This window comes from Pseudophryne corroboree, chromosome 4, assembly GCF_028390025.1.
Source record: "Pseudophryne corroboree isolate aPseCor3 chromosome 4, aPseCor3.hap2, whole genome shotgun sequence".
NCBI lineage: Eukaryota > Metazoa > Chordata > Amphibia > Anura > Myobatrachidae > Pseudophryne > Pseudophryne corroboree.
In genome coordinates, this window is record NC_086447.1 from 447,007,832 (window position 1) to 447,032,688 (window position 24,857).

General features: G+C 45.5%; 1 protein-coding gene across 6 annotated transcripts in view; it reads right to left on the reverse strand.

Annotated features, from left to right (window-relative positions):
* Positions 1–1,642: 1,642 nt before the first annotated feature.
* Positions 1,643–24,857, reverse strand: part of HTR1E (5-hydroxytryptamine receptor 1E) — a 417,773-nt gene continuing 394,558 nt past the window's right edge. For all 6 annotated transcript variants that reach the window (XM_063916946.1, XM_063916951.1, XM_063916945.1 and 3 more), the window contains one exon: positions 1,643–3,109. In XM_063916946.1, the coding sequence (XP_063773016.1) occupies positions 1,860–2,990 (1,131 nt within the window). In that variant the 5' untranslated portion in view covers positions 2,991–3,109 and the 3' untranslated portion in view covers positions 1,643–1,859. The remainder of the gene's footprint in view (positions 3,110–24,857) is intronic.

Genomic DNA, 24,857 nt, shown 5'->3' on the forward strand with positions numbered 1-24,857 from the left:
ATTTTTCTATATGAGGCACATTTTATCAGCATTTTAGCGAAATCTGTCTGTTATATAATGTCTTAAAATGCTCTTTTAACCTACATGATTATATATAAATAAGTTTGTAGTTTCTAAGGTAAAATCTGTTGTCCTTACCAAATAAGATACTGGACTGTTTGAAAGATCATCAAATGACTTTAAAAGTAATTCAGTCATCATCAGTAAAATGACTCACCAAACACCATAAGAGAAAGTCTGTTTAATAATATATGGACAGGACATTGGAGTTTTTATAAGGGGTGCAATGTGTGCGGTGTACACAGGCTCCTAGGTCCCTTGGGGCCCACACCGCACACACAGCACCAATATTTTATTACTTACCTTTCTGGAGTCCTGCGTCAGGGCTGCAGCCACAGTAATAAATCACCAGCAAAATGGCTACCGCGCATGTGCAGTAGGGATTTAGTCTCCTGAACATGGCAGGAACCATGTTTCAGGAGACCTGCGCATGCGCAGTAGAATCTGGCACAATGCCAGAGTCTACTGCTCCGTGAAGAGGAGGGAGCCCACCCGGAGTCTGCACACCTGCCCGCTCCTCTGTTAGAACACCCTTTGGGCCAGGTACTGCTCAAGGAGCCGATATTGTGTCTGATGGTGCATAGATGGAATGATTGGATCCACCAGTGCAGTATAGCACTGCTCAGATAATTAAAGTGGTCAGTCCATTGCAAAGACATACACTAGAGCACAAGTTCTCAAACTCGGTCCTCAGGACCCCACACAGTGCATGTTTTGTAGGTAACCCAGCAGGTGCACAGGTGTATTAATTACATTGTAAAAGGTTCACAGGTGGAGCTAATTATTTCACTTGCGATTCTTTGAGGAGACATGCAAAACATGCACTGTGTGGGGTCCTGAGGACCGAGTTTGAGAACCTATGCACTAGAGCACAGGTTCTCAAACTCGGTCCTCAGGACCCCACACGGTGCATGTTTTGCAGGTCTCCTCACAAAATCACAAGTGAAATAATTAGCTCCACCTGTGGACCTTTTAAAATGTGTCAGTGATTCATTACTACACCTGTGCACATGTTGGGATACCTGCAAAACATGCACTGTGTGGGGTCCTGAGGACCGAGTTTGAGAACCACTGCACTAGAGGAATGATCAAGCTGACCTTTGCATATTTTTGCACTTGCAATTTCATGAAATATCACAGCAGCGCATGCTTTTTGTATATATCTATTATACAGGTCCATGCTGCTTTACAGCGATAAAGCAATTTCATTGTTTTATCATTATGCAGTTTTATTTGCCAACTTTATGCCCAACATACAGTATTTTCCTGAGTCATCTCATCTAAATATTTTGCTCAGTAAGGATGACTTTTAAACACAAAATTAAGACATCACAGCACTTTAGAATGATCCAATGAAGAGCACCCTCTTTGACTTGGCCTTGCATTAATAAAAAAGAAAGAAAAAGAACACATTAAGTAAATTAACACTTCATAATAGAGTGAAATGAATTTGTTTATACTCAAAGTAATTATTTTTATACTTAAACATGAAGTACTCATAGAAAGGAAATAAAAATGAAGAAAGGAAATCACACATCCAAAATTGCTAACAGTATTAATCTATTTATATTAATACTTAAAATTGAATTTTAATTATAAAATTCATTTTTTAATTTTATTATTTAAAAACAGGTAGAAGACTGCATTACATGACAGGACAGAACAAAAACACCAAGCCAAAAGAAAGTTTTTGTTTTGTTTTAGTTACCAGTTCCCATGATTCAAAAAGACAATCTTATCACGTGGTCTGTTTTTACCTTTAAGGCTTACAAGACAATCAGATCTTGTGCATGGATACTTTATGAGTGCTCTTTGCATCTGATTAGTTTTTTAAAGGCTATCTTAAAGTCATCATTGAAACTAGTGTAAAGAAGTGGATTAATTAGCGAATTCACATAACCCAACCACGTTAAGAAATCTGCCACTTCTGGGGACACAGTGCAGAGCTGGAGTCCAACAGCAAGTTCCTTGATGAAAAAAGGCAACCAACTTATCATAAAAGCCCCCAAAATAAGTCCTAATATGCGGGCTGCCTTCCTCTCTCTTGTACTAGATATCTGTTGTTGACGATCACCAGCAAAGTCAAAGTCATTGTCTAATGTTGGGGTTCTCACACAAGCATTGATCTTCTCAAATTCCATTGTGGGATCTGAGGTGGAGAATTCAGACACACAGAACGTCTGAGTAAGTTTGCAGTGGGTAAATGAATTTTGGCTGTCATTGCTCCTGTTGCTCAAGTGTCGACTTGATCCTCTTTTTTGGTAAAGGCTCTTTGCAGCATGGTATATTCTATAGTACAAAATAAGTATTAACGTCAAAGGGATATAAAATGCGCCAAATGTAGAGTATATTGTGTAGATAACATGGTCATGTTGGATTATACACCTACTTGGACTGCTTATGTTATGATGATTTCTCCAGAACAACGGGGGAATGGAAATGAAAATAGAAATAGTCCATACAATTAGGATCATCATTCCGGCTCGCTTAACTGTTCTTTTCCTGGCATATTCAATAGCATCAGTAATTGCCCAATATCGATCAAGTGCAATGACACATAAGTGAAGGATTGAACAAGTACAGCAGGTCATGTCAATACTAAGCCATATTTCACATATCACATAACCGAGGGCCCAAGTGTCCATAACTATGTAGGCAATGCTTAAAGGCATAACTAAAATGGCAACAAGAAAATCAGTAACTGCCAAAGAGCATATTAAATAGTTTGCAGGTTGGTGTAACTTCTTAGTTGTGCAAATTGCAATAATGACAGCTGAATTTAACAGTGTTGTCAAAGTAGTGATAACAGCCAATGTTAAGGAAATCAACATTTTTTCGGTTACCGTCTTAGATTTGTTTGCAATTGTTTCTGCTGTGCAGTTTGTAAAATTCATTTTTCTCATTGAAGATGTAAAAGAATTTTGTGACATTAGATGGTGCTCATTCTGACCCTGTCTAGTCTTCTTCCCATGGAGACATTCATTATGTGCAGGATTCTTGACGCCAAGAATGTACCAGTATTTCTTTTCTCTTCTTACACATGGCTAGCCTGGAAGATATAATAATTTATTATCGTCAGTACACAAATTATTTCTTTTTGTATATGAATCAATATGTGCAAAAAATATTGACTTTCACATCCTTGATTAGCGTAATCTGACCTTAAGAGAAGCTGAACTTTAGAGAAACTGTTATTACAATGTATTGCAAAAGATGCTAATAATTTTTTTATATATATATATATATATATATATGATTAATGTGTAATTGTATTCTGCAGCTTATGCTGAAGAGCTGTGAAATTTTCCTCTACGCTTGCTGTGGTAAAGAGAGCAGATGGGACATAGATGGAGAAAGTTACCAGTCAAAGAAATGACCAATATATGATGACAGAAAAATATAGCAGCAAAGTAACACATTTATAATGAAGACTATAGGGAATTCTCAAACTGTTTGAGTATTGGAATATATTATTACTTTTCCCATTTTAATAGCATGTAATACTTAACAAAGAACCCGATGTTGTGGAAGAAAACATTGTGATGAGGTGTAGAAATGCGTCAGGTACATTTATATTTATTAAAGATGTCCGTTTTAGTTCTCCAAAGATACAAATCCACATGAAATTTGTGGATCCGAAACAAGCCAAATCCCAAATCTGAATCTACTGAGAAGATCCGATCTGCTCCAAACCAATTCCCAGTTTGGATTTTCACCTGAATTTTAAACCTGAAGTTCACGTTTTGGATTGCAAAAATTACAAGATTTAAGTTGGTTTTATTGCTTTTTATCAATGATTATTGATCTTTTAATCAATTTTAAACATAATGGAAAACTGTACCGGACCAAAGCACTTTGCAAATTAAAACCAAGACATAAGAATGAAATTAGAACCAAAACCAAAAACCAAAACACGACACTGTTCATGCACATATATAGTATTTATTAATGTGTTTGGTATTATTTATACAGTTTATTTTCATTTAATGATTGGAAGTGCCATGAAACTAAATGCAGTCTTTTATTCCATAAACTTTATAAGGGTTTGTTGGAAAAAGAACATTTGAAAGTTCTTCCACTAGTAATAAAATATTTATTAATTACGTTTGTAAAACTGTTTATTTAATATAAATAACTTTGATATAACGCATACTTAAGAACTTATTTGTATAGATTTAGCCTTCCTGCCTCTTTTTCTACTGAAATGATAAAATCAATAGTGTAAGAGTTTATATTCTCCCATTACTCCTGAAGTTTTCTTTACTGTAAGGCAGTACTACCAGTTACGTATTATTGTTGACAGATTCTCTTGATCAGCGGTTCTCAAACTGTGTGCTGTGGCACCCTGGGGTGCCACGGGACACTTGCAGGGGTGCCTCAGATTGGTGGTCCAGGACCAATTCAAACTATTTATTATCAATGTACAGTAATAGACAAAACTAGTGCTTGTGGCTGCCAATCATAAAATATATGGACAAACAGAAGCAAATCTTGTACCTCACCACATAATTGAACCTAAGGTTGACATATAAACATAATTGACTTTATTTAATATTTTATTCTAAATTTGTCAATAAGACACCTTTGGCCGAGGGGTGCCGTTAAAACAATTCTGATACTCTAGGGCAGGGGTGGGGAACCTTTTTTCTACCGAGGGCCATTTGGATATTTATAAAATCCTTCGGGGGCCATACAAAAATTCTCAACTTAAAAAATTACCCTGCCCCCTAGTAGGTCTGCCCCTTAGAGGTACTGTGTGTGCTCGCCGGAGGCGTGCGCGCCAAAAAATGGGTGTGGCCAGTTAAAATGGGATGTGATACACATATGCCCCCAATAGTGCGGTGCCAGATCCACAATTGCCCCCACAGTGCCAGGTATACAGATGCCCCCACAGTGCCAGGTATACAAATGCCCCTCACAGTGCCAGGTATACAGATGTCTCCACAGTGCCAGGTATACAGATGCCCCCACAGTGCCAGGTATACAGATGTCCCCACAGTGCCAGGTATACAGATGCCCCCACAGTGCCAGGTATACAAATGCCCCTCACAGTGCCAGGTATACAGATGTCCCCACAGTGCCAGGTATACAAATGCCCCTCACAGTGCCAGGTATACAGATGCCCCCACAGTGCCAGGTATACAAATGCCCCTCACAGTGCCAGGTATACAGATGTCCCCACAGTGCCAGGTATACAAATGCCCCTCACAGTGCCAGGTATACAGATGCCCCCACAGTGCCAGGTATACAGATGCCCCCACAGTGCGAGGTATACAGATGCCCCCACAGTGCCAGGTATACAAATGTCCCTCACAGTGCCAGGTATACAGATGTCCCCACAGTGCCAGGTATACAGATGACCCCACAGTGCCAGGTATACAGATGTCCCCACAGTGCCAGGTATACAGATGTCTCCACAGTGCCAGGTATACAGATGCCCCCACAGTGCCAGGTATACAAATGCCCCTCACAGTGCCAGGTATACAGATGCCCCCACAGTGCCAGGTATACAGATGCGCCTCATAGTGCCAGGTATACAGATGTCCCCACAGTGCCAGGTATACAGATGCTCCCCACAGTGCCAGGTATACAGATGCCCCCCACAGTGCCAGGTATACAGATGGCCCCCCCAGTGCCAGGTATACAGATGCCCTTCCCTGCCCCCCCTCCGTGCTGCTTACCGTGCTGCTTTCGGCGGGACACGGAGGACAGCGCGGCTATGTTGGGCGGCGGCGGCATGTAGGACTTGAAACCAGCCGCCGGTTCGAGAGCCAATCAGAGCTCGTGGACCGGCAGCCGCGGCTTCTGATTGGCTGCCGGTCCGCGAGCTCTGATTGGCTCACGAACCGGCGGCTGGTTTCAAGTCATACACGCCGCCGCTCCCACCCGACAGCCGCGCTCTCCTCCCTGTTCTGACAGCTGAGACACGCTGCCGCCGGACTGAGCGGCAGCGTGTCTCACTGACACAAGCTGGTGAGCCGGACCAAACGGCTTCGCGGGCCTTATATGGCCCGCGGGCCGGAGGTTCCCCACCCCTGCTCTAGGGCACCATGATTCAAAAAAGTTTGATAACCACTGCTATAGGTGTTGATATAGGTCCCAGCAGAGCCGGCCATAGGCATAGGCAAACTAGGCAATTGCCTAGGGCATTTGATATGCCTAGGGGCATCAGCAGCTTCTGCTGATTAAAATTATATGCGGCATGCCTATATTGCATGCCTATATTCTGTGTGTAGCATTTCAAATGCCGATACAGTCACAGTCTCACACAGTATATAGGCATGCTGCATATCATTTTAATCAGCAGAAGCTGTTTGTGCATCCTAACCACATAGCAATGCAAATAAGATGCATTTTCATTAAAAAAAGGAGACCGACATTAGCAAGATTTATGAGGACACATCTGTATCCAAGCAGTGGTCACAGTGTTAGTAGCAGTGTGAGTGCTGTGTGCATGTGAGTGGGGTGGTTGTGCAGTAGTGTTCGGAATACAGTATGTGTAAGGAGCATTATGTGTGTCATGTAAAAATGCATTAATAATGTGCATCATATGTGTAAGGGGCACTATGTGTGTCATTATGTGTATAAGGGCATTAATAATGTGCGGCATATGTATAAGGGACATTATGTGTATAAGGACATTAATAAAGGTTGTCATAATGTGTAAGGTGCATTATGTTTCTAAGGACATTAATAATGTGTCTCATATGTGTAAGGGGCATTACTGTGTGGAATTATGTGTATAAATGCATTACTAATGTGTGGCATTATGTGTATAAGATGCTCTACTATGTGGCGTTGCGTATAGAAAGGGCACTATTGTGTCGTCTAATGTGAATAAAGAGCAATAGGGTGTGGTGTAATGTGAATAAGGAGCAATTCAGTGTGATGTAATGTGAATAAGGGTCTCTGCTGTGAGTAGTAACATTTATAAGGTAAAGTGATACTACTGTGGGATGTAATATGAATTATGGACAGTATCGCATGATCAAATATGAATAAAGTTGCAGTAATGTGTGGCATAATTGGAATTGGGGTTACTATTGTGTGGCCATGCCCCTTGTCAGCAAAAACACACCCCTTTTTGGGCTGTGCGCCAAATGTGCGAACTGTTCCTTTAAAATATAGGGGGTACAAACACCAAAATAAGGACTGCTATGGGTTAGGGGTGATGGTGCTGGGAAAGAGGTGCAAGGTCAGAGGTGGAACCAGCGGTGGTGCTATGGGGCACCAGCCAAAATCTTGCCTAGGGCATCATATTGGTTAGGGCCGGCTCTCGGTCCCAGCTGTGTGTGATGGAGGTCAGTCCACATGATGAATAGCTTAAGCAGGTCTTAGGTTTATTAACCAGACAGAAGAGGTTGCAGGATGACACAGGGTTAATACTGTTATGTACAACGGGTACACAATGCAGGCATATAATAGATGTAACTGATCCAAACAGCAACATAGGTGGTGTTAATGCAGGTGGCAGTGCCGTAACTACCGTGGGTGCAGGAGATGCAGCTGCTATAGGGCCCGGGTTGGCTCCAGGGCCAAAATTCCCTATACCCAGCCACACTGCAAGTCCCCAAATAGAAACAGCCCTTCTCTGGTGCCATACAGGAGCAAGACTTGGGCATGACTGGCCATCTGGTTCCCAATGGCCAGATGGGCAGGTCTGGCCGTCCACACTACAGGCCTCCCCGAGCTGCACTGCCTCCCGGCACTATGCTCAGTGCGGCAGCAAATAGGAAGTGAGGGATAGTGATGCTGAAGGAAGCCCTGGACTCTGCTTGGCGGCTGTAGCTGGAGGGGCTGGGGGAGTGTCTGCTGCAGCAAACAGGGGATTGGCCTGAAGAGGCGCAGAGGGACCCACCACTGGACGGGAGCTGCTGTGCCCAGGTTGTGGGGGCTTCCTTTGTGACCTGGTGACTACCCAATGCTGGCACACTTACGATGGCCTTGCATGAGTTGGGAGCTGAGCAGGTGCTGCCGAGTGTCCCAGGGGGACATGGGCAGCTCTCCCAACCAGACCTGCGTACTGCTCCTACAGCTGGTGGATAAGTATGTGCCCGAGAGCCAGGGCTAGCAGTACCAGGACATTGCTCGGCACTGGGCATCACCAAGAGGCCATGGACACAGATAACGCATAGCCTGGAGACCCTACCCTGCCTGTTACTGCCCACACAGATATTTTGTGACAAAATGTACCCTTCTACCCTTGTATGTATGTGACACCTTGTACCCTCACTGTACCTCCTACCCCTGTGTGCATGACAGGGTACACCACCTACCCCTGTGTATGTGTGACACTCTGTACCCCCCTACACTCCAATGTGTGACACAATGTACAACCCCTACCCCTTTGTGTGACACCCTGTACCCATTACCCCTGTGTGTGTGTGAGTGTGTTACACACTGTACCACTCTACACATGTGTGTTTGACACCTTGTATGCCCCTTGGTGTATGACATCCTGTACCCCCCTACCCCTGTGTGTATAACACCCTGTACCCCTTACCTCTATGTGTATGACACAGTGTACACCCCCTATCTCTGTGTGACACCCTGTACCCCAACTCTACCCCTATGTGTGTATTTGTCACCCTCTACCTCCCCTCTCTGTAGAAAGGGAGTCCTTTCTAAATGTTGCTATGGGGCCTTCAAAGTTCTAGTTACGCCCCCGGTAGGTGGTGTGAAGATAAAGCTAAGCACACACCTCATTTACTTACAACGGTGGCTAATAAACCTGACTTGAAAATTGAATCCAAAACTAAGCCAGAGATTCAGTAGATGATACAGAGATGGATGCTTTTGCACAGCAGGTGCATCTTTCAATGCAGCTGCTGTGTAAAAATATACGAATGCCTGCAGGAGGTTTCTGAAGAAAAAAGACACATCCTGCAAACATCTCAGGTCCGAGTGCTGTGTCTGAAGAAGCAGCATTGGATCAACATCCTGCATGCTTGCGAGGCCAGTAAATCTGCTTCGGAAGAACCAGACACAGGCCTATCCACTCCCCGAAAATGGGGCCAACAACCCCCATTTTCTGGAGATACAGGGTGCACTGTCTTGGGGGCACTGTGAGTGATCTCAGAGAAGGAGAACTGCACATGTGGAGTGCAGCATCTGCAGATGTCCAGATCTCTAAACAGCAGAAGTGTATATCAACCATCCAGTGCATACATCTCTGAATCAGTCTCTATGTTCCAAAATAGAAAATACAGTAGATGGACCTAAATTGCTGAAAGATTTTGGACTAGATTTGGATTAGAATATAATGGAATATAATATTAAACGTGCATAAATTAAACACTGTCGTTCTTTTTTTTTTTAAGTTTATATAGTGAAACATGAAAATATGTTTTCTTAAAAGGTATTTGGCAGCATACATTAAATTGGCTTTGTGTAACATTGTATACATTTTTCTCTCCTTTGTTATTTCTTTAAAGTAGGGATTTTTCCCACATGAGAATTTTAAAGCTTGTACATCTAAATGTTTAATTTAACAACAGGCCATTTTTTTCATCCAACACGCGGTGCAACTGATTCATTAATATGACTGTAAATTATATTATGCAATGTCTGTGTAAGAAACAATACATTGGGAAATGCAAAGAAAAGAAAATGTAAAGGTAGAAATCCTAATCATTTTCTAACTTGTGTAGATAAAAAACAATTAAAAACAAATGAACATTTACTTTGTGAGAATGAGAATGAAATCTGCAGTATCTCAGTGAGGGCTGCAGTTAAAATAATATCTGTCGGGATCCGAGTGTTTAGGAGACCGTCAGCCAGTGAAAAACCAATGCTGACAGCCGCAGCAACACTGGTCTGAGATGTCACTGGATCTCTCCGACTCCTCACCAATGCGTTTCAACCATATGTATGGATGTTGGATGGTATATAAGGCCACATATGTAATTCTCCACCATCCACCTTGAAAAAGACCACACATATGGTTGAAACACATTGGTGAGGAGTCAGAGAGATCCAGTGACATCGCAGACCAGTGTTGCAGTAACCTATATGGTGAGAAACCGCGGGTTTACTATCCTCTCCCATGTGTTTTCAATCGTTGTACTTGGTATGGATGTACTGGCTGAACTATTTTTATGACCATTTCATATTTTTATGTTTATATATACAGTATATATATTTTTATGGTTCTTTTTCATCCATTTTTTGCTACTCTAAATAAACTGCATGGTAATCTTATACTATGGTCCATGTTTGTGCTTGATACCAAGTAAAGGGGGTCATTCCGACCCGTTCGCTCACTGCGTTTTCACGCAGCAGAGCGACCGGGTCCCTGCTGCGCATGTTCCGGCACCTTTGTGCGCCTGCGCATACAGGACGGCCGAAGGCCGTAACAGGACAGCGATCGCCTCTGCCTGATTGACAGGCAGAGGCGATCAATGGGCGAGAGGGGGCGAAACAGCGGCATTTGGCTGCCATTTCGTTGGCGCGGTCCGGCCAACGCAGGCGTGGCCGGACCGAATGGGGCGGGCCGCAGCGGCTGTGTGACGTCATACGCAGCCGCTACGGGCCAGGGAGCGAGGTGTAGCTAAAGCTGTGCTGGCCGGGAGTTACTCCTGAAGTGCCAAGGCATCACCGCTGTGCGATGCCTTTGCACTTCTGCGAGGGGGACCGGACTGACATGCGGGGCGGACTAGCCCCGTGCTGGGCGTCCCCCTGCATGTCAGGAAAGTTGATCGTAGCTGTGCAAAATTTTGCACAGCTACGATCAACTTGGAATGTCCCCCAATGTCAGTTAAAAAGTATCAACTGTGAAAATTAAACTGAGTGTGTTCCAACATAAGCAAACATTATTGGCAGCACCTTAATATGCACAGTATCGTCCAGTATACTCCTATAGCTCACTGTAGCCGTCTTGTGTCTGTGGGGGTCATTCCGAGTTGATCGCTCGCTAGCAACTTTTTGCAGTGCTGCGATCAGATAGTCGCCTCCTATGGGGGAGTGTATTTTCACTTTGCAAGTGTGCGGCACAAAAAAGTTTTTTGCAGTTCCTGAGTAGCTCTGGACTTACTCAGCCACTGCGATCACTGCAGTCTTTTTAGTCCCGGAATTGACGTTAGACACTCGCCCTGCAAACGCTTGGACACACCTGCGTTTTTCCAAACACTCCCAGAAAACGGTCAGTAGACACCCACAAACGCCCTCTTTCTGTCAATCACCTTGTGATCGGCTGTGCAATTTGATTCTTCATTAAATCCATTGCCCATCACCGATGCTTTTTATACCTGTACGACGCGCCTGCGCATTGCGGTGCATACGCATGCGCAGTTTTGCCAAGATTTAACCTGATCGCAACGCTGCAAAAAGTTGCTAGCGAGCGATCAACTCGGAATGACCCCCTGTGCCAGCAAGAGCTCAATGTGCAATAACGTGGAGCAGACCCCTCTTTAAAAACTACGTTTATCAAGTAGCGCTGCTTATTTGGATTAAATTACTTCACATCTATTAACAGATAATATGTATTCAATTTATTGATACAACTATATGGCCATAAAGACATTATAACACACATAATAAATATAAATACATAAATGAGTAAAAACAATTGTTATATATCCTTGATGTTGGCTGACAGCTCTATGATAGTTTTTAGCAGTTAGTTGATGTAATCACAGCAGTTGTTAGTCATTCTTTCCAAGCTCAGAATTATAGCAGCTCCACATGACATTCAGGGGGTCATTCAGATCTTATCGCTGCTGTGCGTTTTCGCACAGCGGGCGATCAGATGCAAACTGCGCATGCGTTTGCACCGTACTGCACCTGCACATCACATGACTGCAATGGGCATCGGCGGTCAGCGATGGGATTGTGCGTAGGTTCCATTGGGTGTGGTATAAAAGATAGACAGTGTCTAGTTAGACAGTCAATAGATAGACACCATATGTTAGACAGACATTAGGTCGACAGGGTCAAAAGGTTGACGGGGTCAAAAGATTGACATGAAAAAGGTAGACAGTACAAAAGGTCGATGGGGTCAAAAGGTCGACAGGGTCAAAGGGTCGACATAAAAAAGGTAGACACCATGTTTTTTGCATTTTTGTGGTTTGTGTGGATAGTTTTGTCATCTGGGACCCCCGATTGTAGAAAGGCATACCCTCGCAGGGCTCGCTTCACTCGCCACGCTTCGGGCCCGGTGGCTCGCTGCGCTCGCCACAAGGTTTATAACCAACTCTATGCCGACATGGATAGAGAAGGTATGAAATAGTTCAAAAACATGTTAAATTTAAAAAAAACATTTGTCTATCTTTTTTACGTCGACCATTTTCATGTTGACCTTTTGACCCTGTATACCTTTTTTATGTCGACCTTTTGACTTTGTCGACCTTTTGACCCTATCGACCTAATGTCTGTCTAACATATGGTGTCTATCGATTGACTGTCTAACTAGACACTATCTATCTATCAACCTGATACCGGTTCCATTTGCATGGGCGTTCGTAAGGAGATTGACAGGATGAGGCTGTTTGTGGGTGGCAAGTGACCGTTTTCAGGGAGTGCCCGGAAAAAACGTAGACTGGCTCCTGCATTTTCAGGGAGGGTGTTTGCTCCGCTCCCGATCATAGGATTCTATCGCACAGGAAGAGTCAGTCCTGGGCTGGGCAGAGACTGCACAAAATCAGTTTGTGCAGCTCTGCTACACATGCGTTCGCACACTTGCACAGCGAAAATACCCCCCCCCCCCTGTAAGCGGCGACTATCTGATCGCAGGACTGCAAAAATTGCTGCCTATCGATCAGATCTGAATGACCCCCTCAATTAGGTGGATTAAAACTTTTTGTTAGTGTGGTTAGTCACACTTTTCAAATGTAGTTCAGTACACTCTCCAGTCGTTATTCAGAGCACCCACATTTGCAGAAAAGTGGTATCAGTCCTTCTACCCAAGGTCGGACTGGCCCACAGGGGTACCAGGGAATCCACCGGTAGGCCCCACTGCCTGAGGGCCCACTCCTTCCTCTAGGGATCAGATTCCAGACTGTGCACTTGTATTATACATGGTAGATAGGTTGCATTACACTGCACAAGACTATTGTGTATTTCAAGCTTCTGTGGAGGCTGGCCACACCCCCTTTGTAGGCTGGCCACACCCCTAAGTATGGGCCCCTATAACTGCATTCCCCCGGTGGGCCCTTCATGCCCCAGTCCGACCCTGCTTCTACCTCCCTGTTGCTAACATTCCTTTGTGCAGTTCAGATAGGGGGCCAACAATCATGGAATCATGTAGGTTATTAATCCAGCCAATAGAGGAGAGTTGTTTATAGCATCGTATCTGGAGCAGTATAATCGGAGTTCCTGTAATGTGTTTCCCCACCTCTCAATCACGAGTGGTTTGTGGCTTCCTCAGACAGAATCCCACCTTTGAAACCCCACAACAATGTGATGAAAAGTGTGAGTTAATGGGGATCCCAGCAGCTCAAATATAGCATGCAGCCTCTGGTCAAAAGTACATATATGCTGGGATAGAAGGATCCAGAGGACCTAGACCTATCTCTGCCACACAGGGCTGCTTTTTCAATAGGCAGGTGCTCCATTACTCCAGCAGTATGTGCACAGTGCTGGGGGGTACAGTTTCTGCTATCCTGGTAAAGGGGAGGGGGATAATTGGGGTGCTGGGATGCTGATATACATGGTGCAGGGAATGATGGCAGTGTCTGGGTGCAGCAGCTGTCAGATTGCAGAGGAGCAGGCGTTGCATTCCATACTATATGAACCGTCAGTATGTACAGGATCCGGTCTCTAGGTCGACAGTAACTAGGTCGACAGTGTTTAGATTGACCACTATTGGTTGACAGTAACTAGGTCGACAGTGTTTCAAGGCCGACAGGCTCTCTAGGTCGACAAATTCTAGGTCGACAGGTCAAAAGGTCGACATGAGTTTTTCACTTTTTTATTTTTTTGAACTTTTTCATACTTAACGATCCACGTAGACTACGATTGGGAACAGTAACCTGTGCCAAGCACAGCGGTAGCAGAGCGAGGCACCTTGCCCGAAGCATGGCGAGTGAAGCAAGACATGGTGCACTAATTGGGGTTCCCGGTCACTGTACGGAGAAAACGTCACCAAAAAAACATTAAAAACTCATGTCGAACTTTTGACCTGTTGACCTAGAACATGTCGACCTAGAGACCCTGTTTACCTAGCATCCCTGTTGACCTAGTTACTGTCGACCAATAGTGGTCAACCCAAAAATGGTCAACCTAGACACTGTTGACCCTATGAACCACACCCGTGTATACAGTGCCTGTTCTACTGGATGAAGTGGGTATGTTGGGTGTGGGAGGGGGGGGGGGGCTGATATGTGGAGGGGGAACTGGCTCTTCAAGAGGCTGTCATAACAGCTGACTGATACAAAAGTAGGCAGACATGAAAAAGCAGTGTCTACCTACTTATCATTTAGTTGGGGTGGACAATTCCCTACACCTGAATGATTAGTTAGGTAGAATCAAACAACTTTGATTTCAAAACTAGTTGAACTAACTGTTTTTGGTCATTTTTCTGTGTTTGAGAGCAAACAGCTAATTATTGTTTGCTTCCTCACACTACACATATTATCATTACAATCAGCCAACACAGAAATGTACTAAGAATCGTGTGTGGAATATCGTCGCTCAAAAGTAATAATAGTTATCAAACAGCAATGAAAAACCCATGTGTAAAATAGCTACAGAAGATGTGGATGTCTCATACACAAGTGCACATGCCCCCATCAAATGCCTATTCCCAGTGCCTAATCTGTACCTCCCTCCTGGGGGCCCTGGGCCACTGATGAGTGGCACTCTATGCCCATGAAACACACCGATCAAACAACCTTTTTGTTGAACAGCTCCCAAAATGTCCCCAACCATAAAAACAGTGTTCTGTACCTGCTGTATACAGTGTGGGGTACAGTACAATGGCCCTCATTCCGAGTTGTTCGCTCACTAGCTGCTTTTAGCAGCATTGCACACGCTAGGCCGCCGCCCTCTGGGAGTGTATCTTAGCTTAGCAGAATAGCGAACGAAAGATTAGCAGAACTGCTACTAAATCATTCCTTGCAGTTTCTGAGTAGCTCCAGACCTACTCCTATCAGCTCAGTCCGTTTAGTTCCTGGTTTGACGTCGCAAACACGCCCTGCGTTCGGCCTGTCACTCCCCCGTTTCTCCAGACACTCCCGCATTTTTCCCTGACACGCCTGCGTTTTTTTAGCACACTCCCGGAAAACGCTCAGTTACCACCCAGAAACGCCCCTTTCCTGTCAATCATTCACTGATCAGCAGTGCGACTGAAAAGCGCCGCAGGATCCACAGCAAAACTGCTATGTTTTTAGTTAAATAACTAAGCGCATGCGCCCTGCGTGCCTTGCGCATGCACAATTAGCAACAAATTGCAGCATACCGAAAATCGTCAACGAGCGAACAACTCGGAATGACCCCCAAAATACATTGGGATACAGTTAAATAGGAAGTGAGGTTACAGTGTGGGATACACAGTGCAGGTCAGATACAGTGCAGGTCAGATACAGTGCGGGACACACACTGCTGGTCGGATACAGTGCAGGATGGAAACAGTGCAGATTACAGTGCAGGACACACAATGAGGGATGGATACAGTGTGGGTTACCTTGTGGGACACACAATGCATGTCGGATACAGTGCAGGTGAGATACAGTGCAGGTCAAATACAATGTAGGTTACAGTACAGACTGGAAACAATACATTTACACTGTGGGACACACACTGCGAGTCGGACAAAGTGCAGGATACAGTGCGGGTCGGATTCACAGCAAGATTCAGTGCAGGTTACAGTGCGGGTCGGATACAGTGCGGATCAGATTCACAGCAGGATTCAGTGCAGGTTACAGTGCAGGTCGGATACAGTACGGGTTACAGTGCGGGTCGGATACAGTTCGGGTGGTATGCAATGTGGGCCAAATACAGTGAGGGTCGAATACAGTGCAGATCTCGATACAGATACAGATACTCGATACAGTGCGGGTCGGATACAGTGCAAATTGGATATTTATTTATTAACAGTTTCTTATATAGCGCAGCAAATTCCATTGCGCTTTACTTTTGCAAATAACAATGATATAACAAAACTGGGTAATAACAAACAGTCATAGAGGTAGGAAGGCCCTGCTCGTAAGCTTACAATCTATAGGGAAATAGGCATGGATACACAAGGATAGGTGCTATCTATTGCATAGTTGTCCACCAGATTGCAAAGTTTCTTGGTGGGCTGTATGATATGGTCATACAGCAATGATGAACCGGGGTCGAGAGGAAGGATGAGAAGAATGTGAGTTTATGTATGGACTGTGCAGAGTGGATGCAATTTGATAGGAAGGTTTATGAAAGTTATGTGGGCGGTTCTGGAATTTGATATGCTTGCTTGAAGAGGTGAGTTTTCACGAAACGCTTGAAGGTTTGGAGACTAGAGGAGAGTCTTATTGTACATGGTAGGGCATTCCACAGACTGGGTGCAGCCCGATGAAAGTCATGCAATCGTGAGTGGGATCGAGTAATGAGTGTGGATGAGAGACGCAGATCTTGTGAAGAGCAAAGAGGTCGGGTTGGGAGATATTTTGAGATAAGCGAAGTGATGTATGTTGGTGTAGATTGGCTAATGGCCTTGTGTGTGAGTAAAAGTATTTTATATTGAATATGGTAGAATACAGGTAACCAGTGGAGGGACTGACAGAGTGGATCTGCAGACGATGAACGTCTAGTGAGGAAGATCAGCCTTGCAGCTGCATTCAAAATGGATTGTAGTGGTGAGAGTCTCGTTTTGGGAAGACCAGTTAGGAGACTATTGCAATAATCAATGCGGGAGATAATGAGAGCATGGATTAGAGTTTTAGCAGTGTCTTGTGTAAGGTATGGTCATATTTTGGATATGTTTTTTAGATACATGTAACATGATTTTGAGACAGATTGAATGTGGGGAACACAGGACAGATCAGAGTCAAGGATGACACCTAGGCAGCGAGCTTGTGTGGTAGGGTAGATTGTCGAGTTTTCAACAGTGATAGAGATATCAGGTTGGTACCTACTATTGGCCGGTGTAAATATAATTAACTTTGTCTTTGAAATATTAAGTTTGAGGTGGCGAGATGTCATCCAAGATGAAATGGCAGATAGGCATTCAGTGACATGGCCCAGTACAGATAGGGACAAATCAGGGGAGGATAGGTAGATTTGAGTATCATCTGCGTACAGATGATACTGAAATCCAAAAGAGCTGATTAGTTTACCAAGAGATAAGGTATAGGTAGAGAAAAACAGAGGACCGAAGACTGAGCCTTGTGGTACTCCAACTGAAAGAGGTAGCGAAGAGGAGGTAGATTCAGAGAAGCGAACACTGAAGGAACGATTAGATAAGTAGAATAGGAACCAAGAAAGGGCTGTGTCTTTAAGACCTAGGGATTGTAGTGTTTGTATGAGAAGAGAGTGGTCAACAGTGTCAAAGGCAGCAGATAGATCTAGAAAACTGAAACAAAACAATCGGAGGATAGATCAAAGGCGATAACAAAAAAATATAGTTATATAGGTATACGTCACTTATGTGGTAGGAGTCCTTCTCGGAATTGCCACTCTTTTGATCGTCTCACAATATCCAGATATTAAACATGTAAAAAAGAGAAAGTATACAAACATAGGTGGTATTGTGTCACAACTGAGGGCCTGAGCTGACGGGAGGCAGCCTCAGTTGTAGGGGCTGAGATGTACCGGAACCTGGGAGGTTGTATCAGACCCCTGGACATGTAAGTAACATGAATAATAACTGCCCGAAGGCATGACCACGACAACTTGGATAAAAGTCAATGATGTTTATTATGACAACTCCGCAACACAGCAGCAGTAAAAGAAAACGTAAAAGTCAGCAAAGAATAAATACAGTTCCTGGGTACTACAGGATGGCAGGAGCCACAGGGCACTGGTAGTGTGAGAGAGTTCTTATGATCTTCTAGATGGAAAGTCCTTACCAGGCCCGACTGTAGCAATGGAGATAACCCAGGATTGTGCCAGCTGGTGTTCCAGGAAAAGCTGGGTTGCTGAAGATAAAACAGCTGCTGTGGATACTGGCTGGAACCAGACTGTTGTTAGCACGGAGTGGATACTGGCTGGAACCAGTTAAATAATAAATGAACTTGGGAGCGATGAAATATGAACTGAAATGTAGAACTTGAGAGCGGAGAAATAATAATACCGGTGGAGAGTGGTAAAGTGTAGAAAGGACACCGGCCCTTTAAGGGAAGCTGTACTCTGCTGGAAGCTGAGCTGGAAGCAGGTAATGTTGTAGCTGGAAACAGATGAATCCACAATGGATTGGAGAGTCAGGCTACACCGCAGGTGGAATGCTGGTGCGGGTCTCTATGGTGGAAGTCTTGAGACAGGAGCTGGAACCTGGAAGACAATCACAGGAGAGAGACAAACAGGAACTAGGTTTGACAACCAAAGCACTGACGCCTTCCTTGCTCAGGCACAGTGTATTTATACCTGCAGCAAGGAAGGGATTGGCTAGGCAATTATGCAGATTAACAATACTGACAACAGATTGGAGGAAATGATCAGCTGACAGAATCCAAGATGGCTGCGCCCATGCAGACACTTGGAGGGAAGTTTGGTTTGTAATCCATGTGGTAATGAAAACAGTAATGGCGGCGCCGGCCACTGGAGACAGGAGACGCCAGGCTGACAAGTGCACATCCAACCACGCGGACACAGCGGAGGCCGCGGCTGACGTAATCGCCACTCTGACACTCTGCATGCAGAAGCTCAGGGACGGCGGCGGAGGCCGCGGGAGACGCCATGCCAGATGTAATAAGGCGTTACTGTGACAGCGTCTCAGAGAGACAGGAGAGGATGCAGAAATGTGAACATTAGGATAACAGATGGGATCCGGTCCTGGAGCGCTGAGCCAGCCTTAGGAGGCATCTGATGGGTAAGAAATGGCGTCCAGATACCCGGATCGTGACAGCACCCCCCCCTTTAGGAGTGGCCCCAGGACACTTCTTTGGCTTTTGAGGAAACTTGGAATGGAATCTCCGGACCAAGGCAGGAGCATGGACATCAGAAGCATTGGTCCATGAACGTTCCTCAGGGCCGTAACCCTTCCAGTCAATAAGATACTGTAGTTGACCGTAACGGTGACGTGAGTCCAGGATCTTGGCCACTTCATACTCAACGCCTCGTTGAGTTTGGACTTTCGGAGTTGGAGGAAGTGAGGAATGAAACCGATTCAAGATCAGCGGTTTCAACAGGGAAACATGGAATGTCCTGGGTATTTTTAAGAAGGGAGGCAACTGGAGTCTGTAAGCAACAGGATTGATGACTTGTTCAATCTTGAAAGGACCGATATAGCGAGGTGCAAACTTCATACTGGGAACTCTTAACCTCAAATTCTTCGTGGATAACCATACCCGATCACCCACCTTGAGAGCAGGAACTGCTCGACGCTTCTTATCCGCAAACTTCTTGTACCTGAACGATGCCTTGAGCAGAGCTGATCGTACGCTCTTCCAGATATTGGCAAACTGATGCAAGGTGATATCCACTGCGGGAACAGAAGTTGCTGGAAGCGGTTGGAACTCAGGAACTTTAGGGTGGAATCCAAAGTTAGTGAAGAATGGTGTTGAAGCAGATGAAGAATGATACTGGTTGTTATGACAGAACTCGGCCCAGGGAAGTAATTGAACCCAGTCATCTTGAGAGGAGGACACATAGATGCGGAGGAAGGCCTCCAAGTCCTGATTCACCCTCTCGGTTTGACCATTGGTCTGAGGATGGTAAGCCGTGGAAAACTTTAGCTTGACTTGGAGGACTTGACATAAACTTCGCCAGAATTTGGCTGTGAATTGAACTCCTCGATCTGAGATAATTTCTTCAGGAAGACCGTGGAGTCGGAAGATCTCTTGTATGAATACTTGAGCCAACTTGGAAGCTGACGGAAGACCGGTGAGAGGAATGAAGTGTGCCATCTTGGTGAACCGGTCAACTACCACCCAGATGGTATTGAACTTGTTGCACATGGGTAAGTCTGTAATGAAATCCATCGACAAGTGGGTCCATGGTCGACGGGGAACGGATAGTGGAACCAGTTGCCCCGCAGGCGACTGGCGGGATACTTTATGTTGGGCACACTTTGGGCAAGATGCAATAAACTCCAAGACGTCCTTTTTCAGAGTTGGCCACCAATAGGACCTAGAGATAAACTCCAGGGTTTTTTGGATACCTGTATGTCCGGCAAAACGGGAAGCATGGGCCCAATGCATGAGCTTCTTCCTTAGCATCGGCTTCACAAAACTTTTCCCTGATGGGGGCGTAGAGTCCATCCCTACCGTGGAGAATGCCAACGGATTTATAATAGGATGCTTGTCTGAAGACTCTGACTCATTTTCTTGCTCCCATGAGCGGGAAAGGGCATCGGCCTTGCGATTCTGAGAGCCCGGACAGAACTGGAGTTTAAAGTCGAACCTGGAAAAGAAAAGTGCCCATCTGGCCTGACGAGGGTTGAGACATTGTGCGCCCTTCAGGTATAAAAGGTTCTTGTGGTCTGTAAGTATGGTGATTGAATGAGAAGCTCCCTCCAACAGATACCTCCACTCTTCTAGAGCGAGCTTGATGGCTAGCAACTCCTGATCGCCAATGGCATAGTTGCGCTCAGCTGGGGAGAACTTCCGGGAGAAGAAACTGCAAGGGTGTAAATGGCCATCTTTAGCCCTCTGAGATAACACCGCTCCTACTCCAACGGAGGAGGCATCCACCTCTAAGATGAAAGGAGAGTCGATGTCAGGCTGTTTCAGAACAGGCGCAGAGATGAACCTTTGTTTTAAAAGATGAAATGCTTGCATGGCTTCTTCAGACCACTTGGACGGGTTAGCACCCTTTTTAGTGAAAGCAGTAATAGGCGCCACAATGGTGGAAAAGTCTCGTATAAACTTTCGGTAATAGTTGGCGAACCCTAAGAACCTCTGGACCCCTTTGAGGGTTAAGGGTACCGGCCAATTTTGGATTGCTTGTAGTTTCTCAGGATCCATCTCTAGTCCGGAACCGGACACAATGTACCCTAGAAACGGAATGGACTTGACTTCAAAGACGCATTTTTCTAATTTGCAATAGAGATGATTGACACGGAGACGGGACAGAACCTCTTTAACCCAAAAACGATGTTCCTCTAAATCGTTGGCAAAAATGAGGATATCGTCTAGATAGACCACGACATGACGGTATAGAATGTCTCTGAAGATCTCATTGACAAAATGCTGGAAGACAGCTGGAGCATTGCTCAATCCGAAGGGCATGACGAGGTACTCATAATGTCCGTCACGGGTGTTAAAGGCGGTCTTCCACTCGTCACCCTCACGGATCCGGATGAGATTGTATGCACCTCGCAAGTCCAGCTTTGTAAAGATGGTAGCTCCGCTAACTCTGTCAAAGAGCTCAGTAATCAGGGGTAAAGGATAACGGTTCTTGATGGTAATGTCGTTCAAACCTCTGTAGTCGATGCACGGCCGCAGACCACCATCTTTCTTTTTTACAAAAAAGAAGCCTGCGCCGGCTGGAGAAGAAGAAGGTCGAATGAACCCCTTTGCTAGGTTCTCTTTAATATATTCCTCCATAGAATGCGTCTCAGGCAGAGACAACGGATAAGTTCGGCCTCGAGGTGGAACCTTCCCTGGAACGAGATCAATCGGACAGTCCCATTCTCTATGAGGAGGAAGGATATCAGCAGAAGCTTTACTGAACACATCCGTGAAATCTTGATATGGAGGAGGTGGAACATCAGACGACCTGGGGGAGGAAGAACAGACAGGCAATACTTTAAACAAACATGTCTCAGCACAGGAGGAACCCCATGCCAGGATTTGCGTAGTCGTCCAATCAATTGTAGGATTGTGAAGACGGAGCCATGGAAGGCCCAGGACCACAGGATGTGTGGCTCTTGGAATCACTAAAAAAGAAATAAGTTCGGAATGAAGAACTCCCACTCTCAGACGAACTGGTAGAGTCCTTAAAGAAATGACTGCATCAAAAATTTTGCTGCCATCCACGGCAGTTAAAGAAATGGACGAAGGAAGTCTCTCGGTGGGTAGGGACCACCGTTTAACATAGGCTTCGGTAATAAAGTTCCCAGCTGCTCCGGAATCAAGGAGGGCAATGACGTTCCGATAACGTTGAGCAACTTGAAGCGAGACTGGGAGATTACAATCTTGAGGAGATGGAGAGGAGATCATTACTCCTAGCCGGCCCTCTCCTTGGCGAGCTAGGATTTGGAGTTTCCCGGACGTTTGGGACAGGCATTAATGGTGTGAGACGGAGCTGCACAATAGAGACAGAGAAACTCGGAGAGACGTCTTCGGCGCTCAGCAGGAGTTAAACGGGAACGGCCAAGTTGCATGGGCTCATCTTTAGATGGTGACAGTTGACGAGGAGGAGGAGCAGAAGATTTTGGAGCAGATGATCTTCCACGCTCAGTTGCTCTCTCTCTGAAACGTAAATCAACTTTCGTGCAGAGTGAGATTAGCTCATCTAACTTAGAAGGTAAGTCTCTGGTAGCTAACTCATCTTTAATACGCTCAGATAAGCCATGCCAGAATGCAGCATACAGGGCCTCGTCGTTCCATGCCAGTTCGGATGCCAGGATCTGGAACTGTATCAGATATTGTCCTACAGTACGTGACCCCTGGCGAAAACAGGGAGAATCTCGGATGAAGCTGAGGTTACCCGGCCTGGCTCGTCGAAGATGCGCCTGAATGTTGACACGAAGGCAGTGTAGGAAGATAGCAGGGTGTCGGACCTCTCCCATAACGGTGATGCCCAATCAAGGGCTGAGCCACTGAGAAGAGAAATAATGTAGGCAATTTTTGTACGGTCACTGGGAAAATTGCCAGGTTGTAGCTCAAACTGAATCTCACACTGGTTGAGAAATCCCCTGCAGAATCTTGGAGATCCGTCAAATTTTGCTGGCGTTGGAAGATGAAGACGTGGAGCAGAAATGGGTAAGGTGGGTGGGGTTATAGCTGGAGTCACTGTGGTTGACGCACCAGACGCGCCTGATCCACGGAGAGTTGTCTGAATCCCATCCAGCCGAGTAGAGAGATCCTGGAGACAGCGGATGATGTGGCCCTGTGCAGCCTCCTGATGTTCTAGTCAGGCTGCCAGTTCTTGCATCGGCCTGGCCGCTTGATCCTGGTCTCCGGCTGGATTCATTAGGTCAGTGCTTACTGTCACAACTGAGGGCCTGAGCTGACGGGAGGCAGCCTCAGTTGTAGGGGCTGAGATGTACCGGAACCTGGGAGGTTGTATCAGACCCCTGGACATGTAAGTAACATGAATAATAACTGCCCGAAGGCATGACCACGACAACTTGGATAAAAGTCAATGATGTTTATTATGACAACTCCGCAACACAGCAGCAGTAAAGAAAAGTCAGCAAAGAATAAATACAGTTCCTGGGTACTACAGGATGGCAGGAGCCACAGGGCACTGGTAGTGTGAGAGAGTTCTTATGATCTTCTAGATGGAAAGTCCTTACCAGGCCCGACTGTAGCAATGGAGATAACCCAGGATTGTGCCAGCTGGTGTTCCAGGAAAAGCTGGGTTGCTGAAGATAAAACAGCTGCTGTGGATACTGGCTGGAACCAGACTGTTGTTAGCACGGAGTGGATACTGGCTGGAACCAGTTAAATAATAAATGAACTTGGGAGCGATGAAATATGAACTGAAATGTAGAACTTGAGAGCGAGAAATAATAATACCGGTGGAGAGTGGTAAAGTGTAGAAAGGACACCGGCCCTTTAAGGGAAGCTGTACTCTGCTGGAAGCTGAGCTGGAAGCAGGTAATGTTGTAGCTGGAAACAGATGAATCCACAATGGATTGGAGAGTCAGGCTACACCGCAGGTGGAATGCTGGTGCGGGTCTCTATGGTGGAAGTCTTGAGACAGGAGCTGGAACCTGGAAGACAATCACAGGAGAGAGACAAACAGGAACTAGGTTTGACAACCAAAGCACTGACGCCTTCCTTGCTCAGGCACAGTGTATTTATACCTGCAGCAAGGAAGGGATTGGCTAGGCAATTATGCAGATTAACAATACTGACAACAGATTGGAGGAAATGATCAGCTGACAGAATCCAAGATGGCTGCGCCCATGCAGACACTTGGAGGGAAGTTTGGTTTGAAATCCATGTGGTAATGAAAACAGTAATGGCGGCGCCGGCCACTGGAGACAGGAGACGCCAGGCTGACAAGTGCACATCCAACCACGCGGACACAGCGGAGGCCGCGGCTGACGTAATCGCCACTCTGACACTCTGCATGCAGAAGCTCAGGGACGGCGGCGGAGGCCGCGGGAGACGCCATGCCAGATGTAATAAGGCGTTACTGTGACAGCGTCTCAGAGAGACAGGAGAGGATGCAGAAATGTGAACATTAGGATAACAGATGGGATCCGGTCCTGGAGCGCTAAGCCAGCCTTAGGAGGCATCTGATGGGTAAGAAATGGCGTCCAGATACCCGGATCGTGACATATTGCATAGTACAAATAATTTAAACAGCCCGTGAATGTCCAGAAAGGGAAAGCCTAAGGTGCCGGACCAAATTTGATAGAAGATGAGGATAGTATCTCGCCACCACTTCACTATGTTTGTGGACGTACTGAAACTCACATCAAAATTCACAGGAACAGGTGTATAAAGGTATCTTTAGTACTATGTCCCACGTGATAAAGAGCAGAAAGGAGACTGCTGCGGATAACTTACTCCACTCACTTGTAAAGGGGGGTTAGTCCCACGTAT